Source organism: Lissotriton helveticus, chromosome 7 (assembly GCF_964261635.1).
Source record: "Lissotriton helveticus chromosome 7, aLisHel1.1, whole genome shotgun sequence".
Taxonomy (NCBI): Eukaryota; Metazoa; Chordata; class Amphibia; order Caudata; family Salamandridae; genus Lissotriton; species Lissotriton helveticus.
The window spans coordinates 147,439,340-147,456,167 of record NC_136068.1 but is presented as its reverse complement, the minus strand read 5'-3'; the positions used below and the strand labels follow the sequence as shown (position 1 = coordinate 147,456,167).

General features: G+C 53.4%; 1 protein-coding gene across 4 annotated transcripts in view; it reads right to left on the bottom strand.

The window, feature by feature from the left end:
* Nucleotides 1–16,828, bottom strand: part of SYCP2 (synaptonemal complex protein 2) — a 2,783,385-nt gene that overhangs the window by 1,343,756 nt on the left and 1,422,801 nt on the right. For all 4 annotated transcript variants that reach the window (XM_078651823.1, XM_078651822.1, XM_078651824.1 and 1 more), the window contains one exon: nt 16,272–16,396. In XM_078651823.1, the coding sequence (XP_078507949.1) occupies nt 16,272–16,396 (125 nt within the window). The remainder of the gene's footprint in view (nt 1–16,271; nt 16,397–16,828) is intronic.

The following is a 16,828-nucleotide window of genomic DNA, read 5'->3' as shown; positions in this document are numbered from 1 at the left end:
CATGTACGAATCATTTCAGATCCCTGAGTCAAGTAGAAAAGCCAAGAGGGATGGCCCTTCCCTGCCTTTTACCTTCGCTGACAGTGGCACGATGGGCCCTCCCTTTTCCCAGGCCCATCCTGCGCCTCCCGATGGCGCTATAAAAGCGCAAGTTGGCTCCTCCCTCCGGGGAGTTTGGAAAAGCAGGATTCTGGGGTTTAGACTCCCCAAGCAGCAGCAAGCAAAAAGCAGCATCCCGCGCCACAGCTCCTGTTGGTGCTATAGCGCAAGTTGGCTCCTCCCTCTTGGGATTTTGGAAAAGCAGGAACCTGGGGTTTAGAGTCCCCAACCAGCAGCAGGCAAAAAGCAGCGTAGGAGTACCCAAAGCAGAGCCCTGCTGGGCAAGGGTAAAAATAAAGAGAAGCATATTAGATAGAGAAGCAGAAAGAGGATCAATAGACCTTTCTGTACAATATTTATCAATTTTTTGTCAACGATGGGTGTATACCGTCACAGTGGAGGCCCACCTGGCCCCCAAAATAACATTACATACTTCAGGAGGAAGGTTGAAAGTTATCAACTGTCACCACTCAATTTCCACGCAAGGAGGCGGAGAGTTGACAGGTTCGGGTGGAGGACCCTTCCCTGCTGCAGCGACTGAAGATTCTCCCCAAGGACCAGCCTGATAGGAGGATCGATGCTCATTCAAAGAAACTCTGGACACCAGACTCTTTGTGCCCAGTCTGGAGCCACAAGAAGCATTTGGGCCTGGTCGTTCTTGATCTTCTTGAACAGACCTCTGACTGCCTGGTCAGGGATCTGATCTCTTACCCGCAGCTTTGCTGTAGTGCCGCTGCCTCTGACCGCGCCTCACCGCCACTCAAAGAGTTTGAGTCCCCTCGCATGTCCGAAATGTGTCTGTGATTGTGCACGTCCTATTCTTGTGTCCGCTTTCTTTTGGTATCTCATGTATTGTATCCCCATTTTTTCTGCCTTCTACTGTATTGTTGGAATCTCCTGTATTGTCACCCCGTTTTTTTCTGCCTTATTTTTATTTTAGCCTGTTAAGACTTTTGTGCTCGGTTTTTCCTACTGGTGCCCGCTCGCTGCCCTTTCCCGCCACTGCTGCCCCTGCGGCCCCTGCCGGTTCCAGCTAACCTATTTATTGGCGGCCACTGCAAGGAAGTGCGAACAAGACCTCTGACCTCCTGGTCGTGGACCTGCTCTCTTCCCAGCAGCTCTGCTGTAGTGCCACTGCCTCTGACCCCGCCTCACCGCCGCTCATAGGTTCGAGTCCCCTCGCAGGTCCGATATGGGTCTGTGATTGTGACCGTCCTATTCTAGTGTCCACTTTCTTTTGGTATCTCCAGTATTGTCTCCCCGTTTTTTCTGCCTTCTCCTGTATTCTCCTGTATAGTTGGTATCTCCTGTATTGTCTCCCCTTTTTCTGTATTCTCCTGTATTGATGGTATCTCCTGCATTGTCTCCCTGTGTTTCTGCCTTCTCCGCTATTCTCCTGTATTGTTGGTATCTCCTGTATTGTCACCCTGCTTATTTCTGCCTTATTTTTATTTTTGCCTGTTAATAGTTCTGTAACTGGTTGTCCCTATTGGTGCCCGCTCGACGCCCTTTCCCACAGCTGCGGCCCCTCCCATCTGCCGGTTCCCGCTCCGCCCCCTTCCCTATTTAATGGCGGCCGCGGCACAGCTTTGCCGCTGGCGCGCCAAAGGCATGCAAAAGGCAAGCTCCTCTGCTCCCATCCGCAACCCGACCACGACCAGTGCCAGAGAACCTGGATCTCCGACAATCCACCACTATGACACAGTGGCCCTCCTCGCACTCAACCCCGGAAGGAATATCAACTGCCAGCTGGCCACGATGAACACCACCCATGGCCAGTTCTTCTGCCGCCAGACCTTCAGGGCCCCCCTGTAGGAGAGTAGGGTCTGCAATCCTATGGTCACCCCAGATTTTTGCTTTTTGCTTCACTGGTTTACGACTTTCTCTGGCTGTGGGCCTGCTAATCAGACCCACAGCCTAGCTGTTCTCTCTCTAAATTGACATCCATGTACTATAGGTGCATTTACCAATTGGTACTGGGCCACCTTATCAGTCCCTGTACAGTGTACCTTAGGTACCCAGGGCTAAAGGTGTACCCAGGGCCTACCAGCGGCTGCAGCATGTATTATGCCACCCCTGGCTGGCCATCCAAAATTGACACAACTGGCTGCAAGACAGCTGGGGCAAGGTGGTGTAATCACTCTTTGCTATAGATATAGTATACCTATATCTAACCCTAAAATGGACACATATATTCCTATCAGTCACTCCTATGGCAGGCCTTGTCAATCCTGAAAGCAGAGTGCTTGGAATTATGTGAGATGGTGCTCTGGCATGAGCTGAGCCCGTCTGCAGCTTGCGGAACCAAGTCCTAATAGCTGTTCCATGATAACCATATACTCTTAAGTGCATTATAATCCTCGCGGTTAAATGCTAACTTTGGTATAACATTATCAAAACATGTCGAGTAAGGTGTCATACGAATTGGAATACTACCCCCTCGCCAATTCTGGCGACGGGGGTAGCATTCCACCCTTCTAGAGGGACACAACATGTATGTAACTGAGAATCCCTGTTAAAGTTAGCTCGAGCCTTGGCATCACAAAATGGATGCTGCCACCACAGACACAAGTCTGACCTCCTGCTGCTGGGAGTCCTTCCAGCGAGGGAGGCTAGGACAAAGGGTTTCCTGCCTTGGGAGGTCCTAGCACCACCCCAGACAGGATTTTGTGTATTGGGTAGGACAGGCCTGAAAGGAATGAGACATGCCTGGGGCACACAAAGTGTCCTGTGCATACACCGGTTCAAACCAGTTGCTCGGGCATCCCTGCCCCAGCTCTGGCGCGAAACCGGACAAAGGATAGGGGGTGTAGCCACCCCCCTTCCTGGTCCCACCCAGGGGAGGGACCTAGTCAGTAGTGCAGCCCCCTTTAGGAGAATAAAGGTAGGAGCTGGTCCCATTCCAAATTAGATTATCCTGAACAACTTTACAAGAAGAAACTCTGGACTTCGACGTTCTGCTCCACAGAAGACTGAAGAATCTCCCTTGTGGGCAAGGAGTGTCCACCCTGCAACTGCAGGCACCATCAAGCGTCCAGCGGCTTCACTTTGTCGTCTTCCCTCGAGGATCCAGACTTCAGAGCTCGACAAGACCCGGATTCCCAGACCTCTCCGACCTCAACTCACATCTGCAGCACAGCTGAGATCCGTGGGTGCGACGAGACACGTGGGATCGGCCATCTTGAAAGAAACTGCACTTCGCTTCCAGCACAACTCCCGAGGTAAACTCGACTAAGTGCTTTGGGGATTGAGAAGCCCCAGCCCCGAGCAGCTCTTGCACCGAAGATCAGCCCTCCAGCATCCACGAGATCTGCGTGGGGCCCTTCTGCCTGTTTACTGCTTGACGCGTTGTCTACTTGCCGGCTGGCTAGTGGCCTCCTAGACGACGAACTCTGAAATCTTCACTGCTGGTCTGGTTGCTCCAGACCGGCCCTTGCTCCCTCCCAAAAGAGCGGCACACCGGACCCTCCTGGTCCACTCCAGACGCCGTTTCCACTCACCGCGTGGGTTGCCTTTGCCAAGGCCTGTTGACTCCAAATCCGGATCCGACACCGCCGACAGCGAGAGCCTGCGTGGGACAGCTCGTGCCTCCATCCTGGTCGTCGAAGACACCTCCTGGTCCACGTGGCTGCAGAGACAAGCGTCCACTCTTCACCTGATCGCGACGACAGCACCTGGTTCCTTCCTGGTCACTGGCTAGTGACTTTGAACACTGTCCCCTCTGCTGGTCAAGAGAAAGAAGGAAGAGGAGAACCTCTGAAAGGGGGGCAGAAAGTGGATCCACAGCCTTTGCTATGCACCATGCCACAAATCTGTTCCACCTGCAAGCATATACCGTTTTTGTCGAGGGACGCCTGGCTGCCAGAATCACATCAAAGACTTCAGGAGGCAAGTCAAATGGCCTCAACTGTCGCCGCTCAATCTCCACGCATGTAGGTAGAGACTGGACAGGTTTGGGTGGAGAACCGCCCCCTGATGCTGCGACAGAAGGTCCTCCCGAAGAGGCAGACGAATTGGGGGATCTACTGACATGCTGAGTAGCTCGGTATACCAGTATTTCAGTGCCCAGTCCGGAGCCACAAGGATGACTTGGGCCCGGCCTCGCCTGATCTTCTTAAGCACTCTGAGCAGAAGTCGTATAGGCGGAAAGGCGTACAACAGACCGCAGCTCCACTTGCGACAAAAAGCGTCTCCGAGCGAGTGACTTGGAAATTCCAAACGCAAAACTGATGACATTGTGCGTTCTCTTCGGTGGCGAATAGATCTAACCAAGGCTCTCCCCCCAGATGAAAAAGACCTTGCGCCATGTCCGAGTTCAGACGCCATTCGTGATCCATCATGCACCGGCGACTGAGTTTTTCCGCCCTGGCGTTCTGGGAACCTGCCAGGTGTTGAACCATCAGGGTGACGCCCTGGTGTTCCAGCCATGTCCAGAGGCGCAGAGCCTCCTGACAAAGGGTCCACGACCCCACCCCGCCCTGTTTGTTGCAGTACCACATGGCGGTGGTGTTGTCTGTGAACACCTGCACTACACTTCCCCGGACAGAGGGAAGGAATACCTTCAGTGCAAGCCGGATCGCCCGCAGCTCCACAAGGTTGATGTGAAGCCGGGATTCCGCCGGAGACCAGAGGCCTCTGATCTCCGCCTCTCCCATGTGCCCCTCCATCCCATGAGGGATGCATCCATCACAACTACTTGCTCCGGTTGGGGAAGGGAGAGGGATCTGCTGCTGACCCAATGCCGGTCAGTGAGCCACCACTGCAACTGTCTCGCAGTGCCCTCTGCGATCAGGACGAGGTCGGACAGGTTGCCCTGATGCTGTGCCCACTGAAACTTCAGGTCCCACTGCAGAGCCCGCATCTGCCACCTCGCGTGATGCACCAGCAGGATGCCCTCAGCCCCAGGAGCAGCAGCGCCAAGCTGACCAAGACTCGGGATAAAGGCTGAAAGATCGGAATCAGAGCCTGAATATCCTGAACCCGCTGCTCGGGAGGATAAACCCGAAACTGCGCCAAGTCCAGAACCACTCCAATGAAAAGGAGCTTCTGAGAGGGGCACATGTGTGACTTTGGCACATTGATGGAGAACCCCAGCCAGTGCAGGAGATCGGCTGTAGTCTGGAGGTGGGAGACGACTGTCTGGGGCGAGCCCGCCTTCAACAACCAGTCGTCGAGGTAGGGGAAGACTGAAACCCTTGACCTACGCAGAAGAGCTGCGACCACCGCCATCACTTTCGTGAACACCCGAGGAACCCCTTCGGCCACACTGGTGAGGCCGAAGGGGAGCACGGTAAACTGAAAGTGCTCGTGGCCTACTGTGAACCGCAGGTAGCGCCGGTGGGCCGGCAAGACGGGGATGGGGAAATATGCGTCCTGCAAGTCCAACGCTACCATCCAGTCTCCAGGGTCTAGGACAGCCAGGACCTGAGCTAAAGTCAGCATCTTCAACTTCTCCTTCCGGAGGTAGCCATTGACGCTCCTGAGGTCCAAGATAGAGCGTAGGCCTCCTTTGCTCTTCTTGGGTACCAGAAAGTGGTGGGAGTAGCAACCATGTCCTACTTCTTGCCCAGGAAGGCGCTCGATAGCCCCCTTGGCCAAGAGGGCCGTAACATCCTCCTGCAGAAGTTGCAAGTGATCCCCGACACGCGGTGGTACTGCGGTGGCATGGCTGGAGGGGTCGCCTCAAAGGGGAGGGAGTAGCCCCTTCGGACGATTTGCAGCACCCACCTGTCTGAAGTGATGGTACATCAGTGGAGAAGGTGATGGTGGACCCTGCCCCCCACTGGGGTCGAATGGGCCTGAAAGGTCAGACTAGGAAGGCTTTGAGGCAGATGCTGCGGGAGTGAATGTGGACTGGCCTTGACGGTGTCCCCCGGCACCGCCACGGCGGTTACCACGTCCGCGTTGAGGTTGGTTCTGCGGCCTGTGGCTGGCTGGACGTGTGGGGGCGCCCCTTCCTTGGCCATGAAAGGGGCGAAAAGCAGAAGTCTGCTGGCGCTGGCCCGACAGGCCCAAGGACTTGGCCGTAGCCCTGGAGTCCTTGAAACGCTCAAGCGCACTGTCTACTTTGTCGCCAAAAAGGCGACGGCCATCGAAGGGCATGACCGGACCGCCACCGTCGTGGAAATCGCCTGCTCAGCGAGTCCGTGGTATTGAGTCCACACCTGATCGAATAACGTGCTGCATCCCGCCCCTCAGCAAGGGCTTGGGCAAGCCGTGCCCGGGTCTCCTCCGGTCACTGTGGCAGCATGTACGTCCGCAACCATGTCCCACAAGGAGTGGGTGTAACGTCCCAAAAGCAAGCAGTGTTGATAGACCGCAACCCCAAACTCAATGAGGAGAACAGTTTCTTCACAAACTGGTCAAACCTTTTGGATTCCCATCCGGGGGAGCGGTCGGGAAAGCGGTCTGGGACGTAGAAGCCTGGATCACCAGGCTCTCGGGGGTGGGGTGCAAGGACAGAAAGCTGGGGTTGCCCGGAGCCGGGCGATGGCGTCGGGCCACGTTCCGATCCACAGGGGGCCCTGTGGAGGGCTTGGACCAAGTGCCCATCAGAACGTCCGTAAGGGCTTCATTGAAAGGCAGCAGAGGCTCAGAAGAGCTTACTAGCGGCTAAAGCACCTCAGTGAGGAGGTTAGTCCTCACGACCGCGGCAGGGAGCTCAAGATCCAAGGCCTTGGCTGCCCTGCGCAACACCACACCATACGTAGCACCCTCCTCCGTGGCCACGGAGGGAGGAGAGATGAATCCAGTGTCAGGCGATGTATTCAGACCACTGGCCTCCCCCAGCTCATCTGCCCAGTCCTGGCTCAACTGGCACTATTGCGCAAGAGGGTCCTCAGATCCCTTCCAGTCCTCCCCCTCATCCTTGTCCTGATAAACAGGCAGGAATGATGGAAACGACGTCGTCCGAAGATGCCGCCGCGAGCGACACCATCAGGGTCGGCGCCAGCGGAGGAGTCGTGAGGTCAACTGGCATCGACCGGGATCCAGATCTGGATCCCTTGGGCCCTGCGGAGTGGGGACCGAAGTCGACGAAGGAGCCGAAGCACCCAATGGCGCCGGGGCCGAAGTCGGCGGCCCGCCAGGGCCCTTAGGCGGGTCCACGGGGCCCGAAGGTGCAACGACAGGCCTCGACGGAGGGAAGTGAGTCCTCATGGCCACGAGGAAATCACGTATCTCCTCCGGCGTTGCATACAGCCAGCAGAGGGTATGGGGCCGGATGCGACGCCCGCGGCTCCCCTGGCGACGAGGGGAGTCAGAAGAGCGATGTCACCTCTTTGACTTCTTTTTAGAGTGCCTCGACTTACCGGAGGACTTGGAGCCCAACGAGTGGTGATGGCTCGACGAGCGGTGACGACTGCTGCTACGCGACCGGTCCCTCGACTTCCTCCTTGACAGGGACCTTGAGCGGCATGGAGCCAACTGATGGATCTCCAGTAACTTACGGGACCGCTCCTGCCTAGCTTTCGAGGTCAAGGCCCGGCAGTTGGGTCATGACTTGTCGTCGTGGTTGGCCCCGAGGCAGTAGAGACACCGACGGTGGGGGTCGGTCACCGACATCAGGCGGTGACAGGCGTCAAAAGGCTTGAAGCCAGGCATCCCTATGGCACCAGGAGTTGAAGTCGACTCGAAAAGAGATCCAAAACAGATCAAAAAAGTTAGTAAAAAAATGACTAGAAGTACTGCTCTTCCCAGATCTGCGCTTGCTGGCGCGGAAAAAAGAAGAACTGACGTCAGCGTCCGAGGGCGGCGTCTAAGTACTCCTACAACGTCATCCCGACGAACACAACACCGACGACGGACGCGGAGCCGCAGACGATGCCTACCGACGCGCAGGGGTACTGCTGACGAAAACTTTCTGGATCCAGTCTGCCGCCTGGGGATATTCTAAGGTAAGGAATCTAACACTAACCTGTTTCTTTCAGATATTATTTTTTTAAACAGGGTTCATTATTTTCCCACCTAACTTGCAATGAAGTGGGAGCATTTTTTGGCAGGAGAAAAATAAATTAAGCCATTTTTCTTAAAAAATAATCATGCGCCCCAACCTGAATCACATATTTTGACATGTAGCTACAAAGTCACAAGTGATTTACAAATAATTAGTCTATAAAGTATTATTTATTGCAAATAGTTTTATTGCGACTAAGTTGAGGAGCATGGGGGGGCTAACGGACTATATTAGAACATACTAGAATATGCATCAATCCTGCTACACATAAATAAAACATAATTACTTGTATTCATTAATAAGTGTAATGGATAATGTACCTGTTGTGCATCAAACAACAGAAGGAATTTATTTATGTAAAATGTTGACTAAATAATAAAGTGATTGCAAACGTCTTCTACATTTGCAACCAATGTTAGTGGGAATAAAGAAAAGGACCTGTTGGAATAAAGAGCACCGCTTCCACTATTAAATGAACTGGGGGGTGGGGGGGGGGGTGTATGTGTGTTTGCCAGGCACGAAGCAGTAAGTGAAAAACAAAACAACTGTTACGTTGGGAGGTTAAATCTGAGAGCCTGAGTCCGGCTAATGGGTTCCGGGGATGTTTCAGACTTTACCTCTGAGCTGTGATGCTCCTGTGTGCTCCAAGTGGGTTTGTTCAACTGGTTGCAGTGCACGCGATGTCTGCAGCAGGTTACTTCTCTGTACTGACTGGAGCAAGGCAGGGATATCTAATGGAGAAGCCCGGGATGTGGCTGCCACTGTATGTAGTTCATGTAGCCAGTTGCTGTGCTGTTTTGTTTGAGGACCCGATTTTCACAAGCTGCCCCGGTAGATTTCTGGAAATTCAGCTAATGTTCCGGTTTTTACAAGGAGAAAGGTGAGGTGCACATGGGGGCATCAAAGAAGAGAGAGGGGTGAGAGAGACTAAAGAGGGAGAGGCATATGTTTTCATATATATTAGAACCAAAGCTACAGTGCTGTTGTTAATAAGAAACCACCGGCATGATTAACAGAAGCAACAGTAGGGTTCTGAGCGGAAGCAATAAGGGAGGGTTGGGCGGGGTATTAGTCTGGAGCCACACGGGATGGAAGCAACGGGGGTGGTGAGTGCTGAAGTAACACAGGAAAGGGTGAGGGGGTGGATGTGAGAGCAACATGGGGTTGGGTGAGGGGATGGATATGAACTGAACACGAAGAGGGCAAGAGGTACGTGACAGCAACATGGGGAGCGCGGGAGGAACGGAGGCAATAGGGAGAAGCATACGGACGAGCGAAAAATGCAGGGGAGAGAAGTGCATGAGGAAGACAGCTAAACAAACTAACTGAACACGAAGAGGGCAGGAGGAACATAAAAGCAACATGGGGAGCGCGGGAGGAGCGGAGGCAATGGGGAGAAGCATACGGACAAGCGAAAAACGCAGGGGAGAGAAGTGCACGAGGAAGACAGATACGAACTGAACATGAAGAGGGCAGGAGGGACGCGAAAGCAACATGTAGAGCGCGGGAGGAGTGGAGGCAATGGGAAGAAGCAATCGAACGAGCGAAAATCGCGGGGGAGAGAAGTGCACGAGGAAGACAGTTAAACGACGCGTCCGTGAAAGCAATCATGATCGCGGGGACTCGCTCTGTGATTGGGGACGAGTGGAGCGAGGCGCTCTGCATTGGAGAGGCGGAGCGAGGCGCGCACGCTTGTGCACGTAATAGCAAGCTGGTGGCGGGGAAAAGCCTTTGGTAGCACTTAGAAATGCCACTGACTAAATGTCTTAGCCAGGCTAGCAATGCGCTGGTTCAGGCGAGACCTAAAAACAAATCTTGCACATGATGTAAGAATAAGAGTCAAGTACTGAAAAGATGTCTAATAACTCTGCAATTTCATGTAAGCAATATACTTCGGCGTCAAATATAAGAGGTTTAGGAAAAAGATTAATTTGACGGGGTTCAGGCAAAAAAAACAAAAAACATTACTTTAGAACACAATGCTCAACTATTTCTCCAAACTACTTAACATAATAGAATTTCCACTCGGCATGACTGGGAACAAGAGACTGAGGTAAATGGGCTGAGATGGAATAAATCGGGTGGGGTGCCTGAGAGCTGATGGGCCACTGAGGATCAGGTTTATTAATTCTGAATGTGCACCTGTCCTATGAATACTAAATGTTTTCTTTTCCCACTGGGTCTGCTATTACCCATAAACCCCATTGTCTGCACTACTATGTCAACATCTTTAATTAGCTTAGTTTATTATTTTCATTGTTAAATGATTGCGATTTCCGTTGTGTCATGGGACATTTTAATAGCTGTAGCTGCTGTATGTCATTCCACCACATTTGGAGAATTGGAGTTCAGGAGTCATGTTGCACAACTCACTACTTGTGTAACGATATATCTGTAAGAGACATTAGTTAGTGATAGATTCCTTACCTTAGATTCCTCTGGATCCGGAAAGTTTTGCTTAGCAGTACCCCTGCGCATCAGTAGGTGGCGTCCTGCGGCTCCGCGTCTGTCGCTGGCATCGTATGCGATGTGATGACGTCATGGAGACTACTTAGGGACCACCCATGCACACTGGCGTCAGTTCTGCACACGACTTTCCGAGCCAGGAATGCAGAGCCATGCAAGATACTGACCACTGGTGCATTAAAACTAGGACCCCGAAAGGGATGACTTTAATCCTAGTAATCAGTTCGCAGAAAGGGGAGGATGGGAGGGGCAGTAAGAAATCTATCACTAACTAATGTCTCTTATAGATATATCGTTACACAAGTAGTAACTTGTGCATCTGAAAGAGACGCATTAGTGATAGATTCCTTACCCTAGAATACATACCCCAGGAATACCAACCCCGGAGGTGGGTCTGCGAACAAGATTACACCAGAAAGTCACGGAGAACAGGACGGCCAAAGAAGCTGTCTCTCCGGACTTGACTGTCGAGGCAGTAATGCTTGGTAAACGTGTGCAGCGAGGCCCAGGTACCTGCCTGACAAATGTCCTGCAAGGGAACGCAGTGTCCCAAAGCAGTAATGGCTTCCGTTGCCCTGGTGGAATGGGCACGCAGCCCCACAGGAGGCTCCTCTTAGCCAACGAGTAACAGGCCTTGATGCAGAGAACGACACACCGAGAGATGGCCCATTTGTGCACGGCCCGACTTTTTTGGGCGCCCACGTAGCCAACAAAGAGCTGGTCATCCATCCGGAACCGTTGTGTGCCCTTCAGATAGAACAAGAGCGCACGTTTTGGTTCCAGACGATGGAGCCTCTCCCTCTTTCGAAGGATGTGGAAAGAAGATGGGCAAAGTGATAGTCTGCCCGATGTGAAAGGGCATAACTACCTTTGGCAAGAAAGAAGGACGGGTCCCTAAAACCACCTTGTGCGGATGAACAGAAAGGAAAGGAGGTTTAGAAGAAAGAGCCTGGAGCTCACTCACTCTTCTGGCAGAGGTGATAGCTACCAGGAAAGCCATCTTGAGAGTGAGACGACGTAAAGGACAGTTATGAAGGGGCTCAAAGGGAGCGCACATCGGATATGTCAAGACAAGATTCAAGTCCCATTGAGGCATTATGAACAGCACGGGAGGAAACATGTGCATAATGCCTTTCAGAAAACGGTTAACAACCGGAGACTTAAAAAGAGAAGGTTGATCAGGGAGCCTTAGAAAGGCAGAGATGGCAGAAAGATAACCTTTGACAGTGCCCAGAGCAGAGCCCTACTGGGCCAAGGAAATGAGGAACAGAAGGACCTCGGAAAGAGGGGCAGAAAGGGGATCCACAACTTTAGCTACGTACCATGCCACAAACTTGTTCCACCTGCAGGCGTTTACAGTTTTAGTGGAAGGATGCCTGGCTGCCAGAATGACATCACAGAATTTAGGGGGAAGATCGAAAGCAGTCAAATGTCGCCGCTCAATCCCCACGCATGGAGGTGGAGGCTGGACAGGTTCAGGTGGAGGACTGTCCCCTGCAGCTGCGACAGAAGATCCTCCCAAAGAGGCAGTCGGATCGGGGGATTGATCGCCATGCTGAGTAGATCGGAATACCACTATCTTCGTGCCCAATCTGGAGCCACAAGGCTGACTTGGGCCCGGTCGCGCTTAATCTTCTCCGGCAGATGTGGTATAGAAGGAAAGGGGTACAACAGACCGCAACTCCACTCGCGACGAAAAGCATCTCCGAGCAAGCGCCGCCTTGGAAATTCCAACGTGCAGAATTGATGACATTGCGCGTTCTCTTCGGTGGCGAATAGATCTAACCAAGGCTCTCTCCACTGCAGAAAGAGACCTTGCACCACGTCCGAGTTTAGACGCCATTAGTGATCCATCAAGCACCGGCGGCTGAGTGCGTCCGCTCTGGCGTTCAGAGAACCTGCCAGGTGTTAAACCACCAAGGTAATGCCCTGATGTTCCTGCCACGTCCAGAGGCGCAGAGCCTCCTGACAAAGGGTCCAGGACCCCATCCCGCCTTGCTTGTTGCAATACCACATGGCGGTGGTGTTGTCCGTGAACACCTGCACTACACTCCCCCAGACAAAGGGAAGGAATGCCTTCAGTGCCAGTCGGATCGCCCGAAGCTCCAAAAGATTGATGTGGAGCCGGGACTCTGCCGGAGACCAGAGGCCTCTGATCTACGCCTCTCCCAAGTGGCCTCCCCATCCCAGGAGGGACACATCTGTCACCACTGTGTGCTCCGGTTGGGGAAGGGAGAGGGATCTGCCATTGACCCAATCGGGATTCGTGAGCCACCACTGCAAGTGCCGTGCAGTGCCCTCCGTGATCTGGACGTTATCGGACAGGTTGCCCTGATGCTGTGCCCACTGGAACTTAAGGTCCCACTGCAGAGCCCACATATGCCATCTGGCATGTTGTACCAGCAGGACGCAGGAGGCCATCAGGCCTAAGAGCCGGAGGGTCATCCTGACTGAAAGCCGGGATAGAGGCTGAAAGATCGGAATCATAGCCTGAATATCCCAGACTTGCTGCTCGGGAGGATGAACCGGAAACTGCGTCGAATCCAGAACTGCTCCGATAAAGGGGAGCTACTGAGAGGGACTCAGGTGCGACTTCGGCACATTGATGGGAAACCCCAGCAAGTGCAGAAGGTCGGCCGTAGTCTGAAGGTGGGTGACGGCTGCCTGGGGCGAGCTCGCCTTCCACAACCAGTCATCGAGGCAGCTGTGACCACCACCATCATTTTCGTGAACACCCGAGGGGCACTGGTAAGGCCGAAGGGGAGCACGGCAAACTGAAAATGCTCCTGGCCTACTGTGGACCGCAGGTAACGTCGGTGGGCCGGCAGGACGGAAATGTGAAAATCTACGTCCTGCAAGTCCAATGCTACCATCCAGTCTCCAGGGTCGAGGGCAGTCAAGACCTGAGCCAGAGTTAACATCTTGAACCTCTCCTTCCGAAGGAAGCGATTGACATCCCTGAGGTCCAAGATTGAGCGCAAGACCCCTTTGTCCTTCTTGGGGACCAGAAAGTAGTAGGAATAACAACCACGTCCTATTTCCGGCCCAGGAACGTGCTCGATGGCCCCCTTGGCCAAGAGGGCCGTGACTTCCTGTTGGAGAAGTGCAAAGTGATCCCCTGACATGCGGTGGACCTGAGGTGGCATGGCCGGGGGTAGACTCGAAGGGGAGGGAGTAGCCCCTCCGGATGAGCTGCAACCCCCACTTGTGACAGAACGCCAATGGGGAAGGTGAAGGCGAATCCTGCCACCCACTGGTGTGGGATGTGACCCGAAGCTCAGACTAGGAAGCCTTCAATGTAGACGTCGCGGGCGGAGGTGGATTGAACCTCACGCCGGCCCCCGGAGGCACCATGGCTGCCGCCGCGCCCACGGGCCTATTGAGGCTGGTTCTGCACAGGCTTTTGGCTGAACGAACAGCCAGGGGTGCCGCTGTCATGGCCACGAAAGGAATGAAACGTGGGCGTGGCCGGGCACGCGGTATAAAGGCCCAAGGACTTGGCCGTAGCTCAAAAGTCCTTAAAACGCTCCAGTGCCGTGTCGACCTTATCACCAAACAAGCGAGTGCCGTCAAAAGGCATGTCCATGAGCGAGCTCTTAACATCCAGGGAGAACCCAGTGGACCGCAGCCAGGCATGGTGACGAAGCGCCACAGTCGTGGAAATTGCCCTACCAAGGAAGTCCGCGGTGTCCAAGCCACAAGGAATGGCAAACCTAGCCGAGTCCTTACCCTCAGCTATAGCCTGAGACAGCACTTTCTGGACCTCCTCCAGGCACCTGGGCAACACTTCAGCCACGGAATCCCACACCGCGTGGGAATAGCGGCCCAGAAGGCATGCGATGTTCACTGACTGCAGTCCTAAACTGGCCGAAGAGAACAACCGCTTGCCAAACTGCTCCAATCTCTTTGAGTCCCTATCTGGCGGAGCCGTGGGAAAGGCACTCTGGGACGTAGAAGCTTGAATGACCAGACTTTTGGATGTTGGATGAGTGGTCAGAAAGGCAGGGTCACCTGGCCCCGGGCGATGACCCCTGGCGACATTCTTATTCACAAGGGCCCCTGTGGCGGGCCGTGACCAAGTACCCAACAAGACTTCAGTGAGGGCATCATTAAAGGGCAGCAGCGGCTCTGAAGAATTGGGTGCCGGCTGTAGCACCTCAGAGAGGAGATTTGTCTTCAAGGTCACCGTGGGGAGATCAAGGTTAAGGACCTCAGCAGCCCTACGGACCACCACAGTATATGAGGAGCCTTCCTCGATAGTGGGCAGGGGAGAGGCAAGACCCGGATCAGAGGCGACGCTGAGGCCTCCGGCCTCCTCCAAGTCATCCACCCAGTCCTGCTTGGTATTACACTGACGAGAAAGCGGGTCCTCAAACCCTTCCCAGTCATCCTCCTCCGACAGCCCCGAAGGCACAGACCTCGGCGGTGCGGCAGGGACCAGTGAAGGAACCGGTCCGGATCCCAATTCGGATCCCAGGCGGGGACAAACCCATCCGGGAACCGGGGGAGAGGCGGAACCCAGCGGGATCCACTGCGGCGCCGCCGGCGGAGCCGAGGGTAGCGCCGGGGCCGGAGACAGCAGCATGGGACCTCTTGGTGCCAAGGCCGGAGCGCAGGATCTTGCGGTGCCGGCGCCACCGGAGCTGGATTTGCCGAAGGAGTCGACGGACCAGCAGGATCTGGACACGGGACCCGAAGGCGCACCGGCGGGAGCCTGAGGCCTAAACAGGCGGTCCATAGCAGCAAGGAATTCTTGCATTAATGCGGTGTCTCCGACTGACCCGGGTAAGGCGGGTAGGGCGCAGGACTCCCAGGCTCCAAAGGAGCCGCAGGGGTGGAGCCGCTGTCCCCCTCGTCTGCATCCGTGGACCGACGGGGGGACATTGGAGAGCGAAAACGCTTCTTCGACTTCTTTTTGTGCCATCTCTTACACGAATCCGATGGGGAAGAGGAGTGGTGGTGACGATTCCGCGAGTGGTCACGGGAACGACCCCTGGATCTGGAACTGCGCGGGTACGAGTGCTAAACTTCAAACAACTTCCGGCGCCGTTCCCTCAGGGCCTTCGGGCCATAGCCCTACAGTCCAGACGGGAGTCATGGTTGCGCTCCAGGCAGTAGAGACAGACGTCATGAGAGTCTGCCACCGACATCTTGTGACGGCAGGTCCCACAAGACTTAAAACCAGACATCCCTACTAGCACCAGAGAAACCAACACGAGGCAAAAGTCTCAAAAAGAGAGTAAAAAAATGACTGGGGTACGTGCTCTAACAGGAGCTGCACTTACTGGCGCGGAAAAAGAAAGAACTAACGCCAGCGCGCAAGGTTGGGGCCTAAGTAGTCTCCATGACGTCATCTCGGCGCATACGACGCCAGCGACGAACACGGAGCAGCAGGACGCCACCTACTGACGCACAGGGGTACTGCTAAGCAAAACTTTCTGGATCCAGTCTGACGCCTTGGGATATTCTTAGGTAAGGAATCTAAGGTAATGTGTCTCTTTCAGATTTGGTGAGTACGGACACAAACAGACAAGTATTGTTAATGTATTGTGAAACAGAAGATCTGTAATGTATGAGATACTGTGCAGCAGGATACTGAATTATGTATTTGATGTATGACTGAATGTAGGTATTCATCCCTATCACAAATACCGCTGGCTTCCATCTGTAAACATGTTTATAAACTGGTAAATACCTACCCGATTGACCGGAAACATTTTAATTGGTCAACAAAAACAGTACTAGAACCTACCTTTCCACTGCCAATGACTCTTTGGATTTCCTTGCACATGTTCTTCTTCCCTTGTCTGTATATTTGCTACCAATTGTGCTTATTATTGATTCTGCTGCAACCATAAATTCTTGGGATTGTGATTCCTGTAAGAACATACATCTTTAGTAGGAGTCTTCTAATTAATAAAAATATGAAAATGCCAACTTTACAGTATTTGTAAACTCTTACCAAGCGTTGTGTCTACTATTTTTTGTGTAAGTGCCCAACATTGCTTGCACCTGCTCCCTATTCATGTATGACCTATGACCCCATCACTAATTGCAAAACTGCTTGCTTTTATTACACTACAATGATCCCTGTGTAATGTGTTTTATCTCCTATATTCATATAATTATTGTAAGAGTTGCAGCTTACAACTGAAGGTTGCCTTTATGGACAGCTGTCGGTAAGAATTTCCTAGAGATTCTTCTCAAACAACATCATGAATCACATGTTCTCCTTCTGATGCCAGCCCTGTGCAACAGTACAAATATGATGTCTTCTGCTTTAGTGACACATTTAAGCATCCAAGGTTT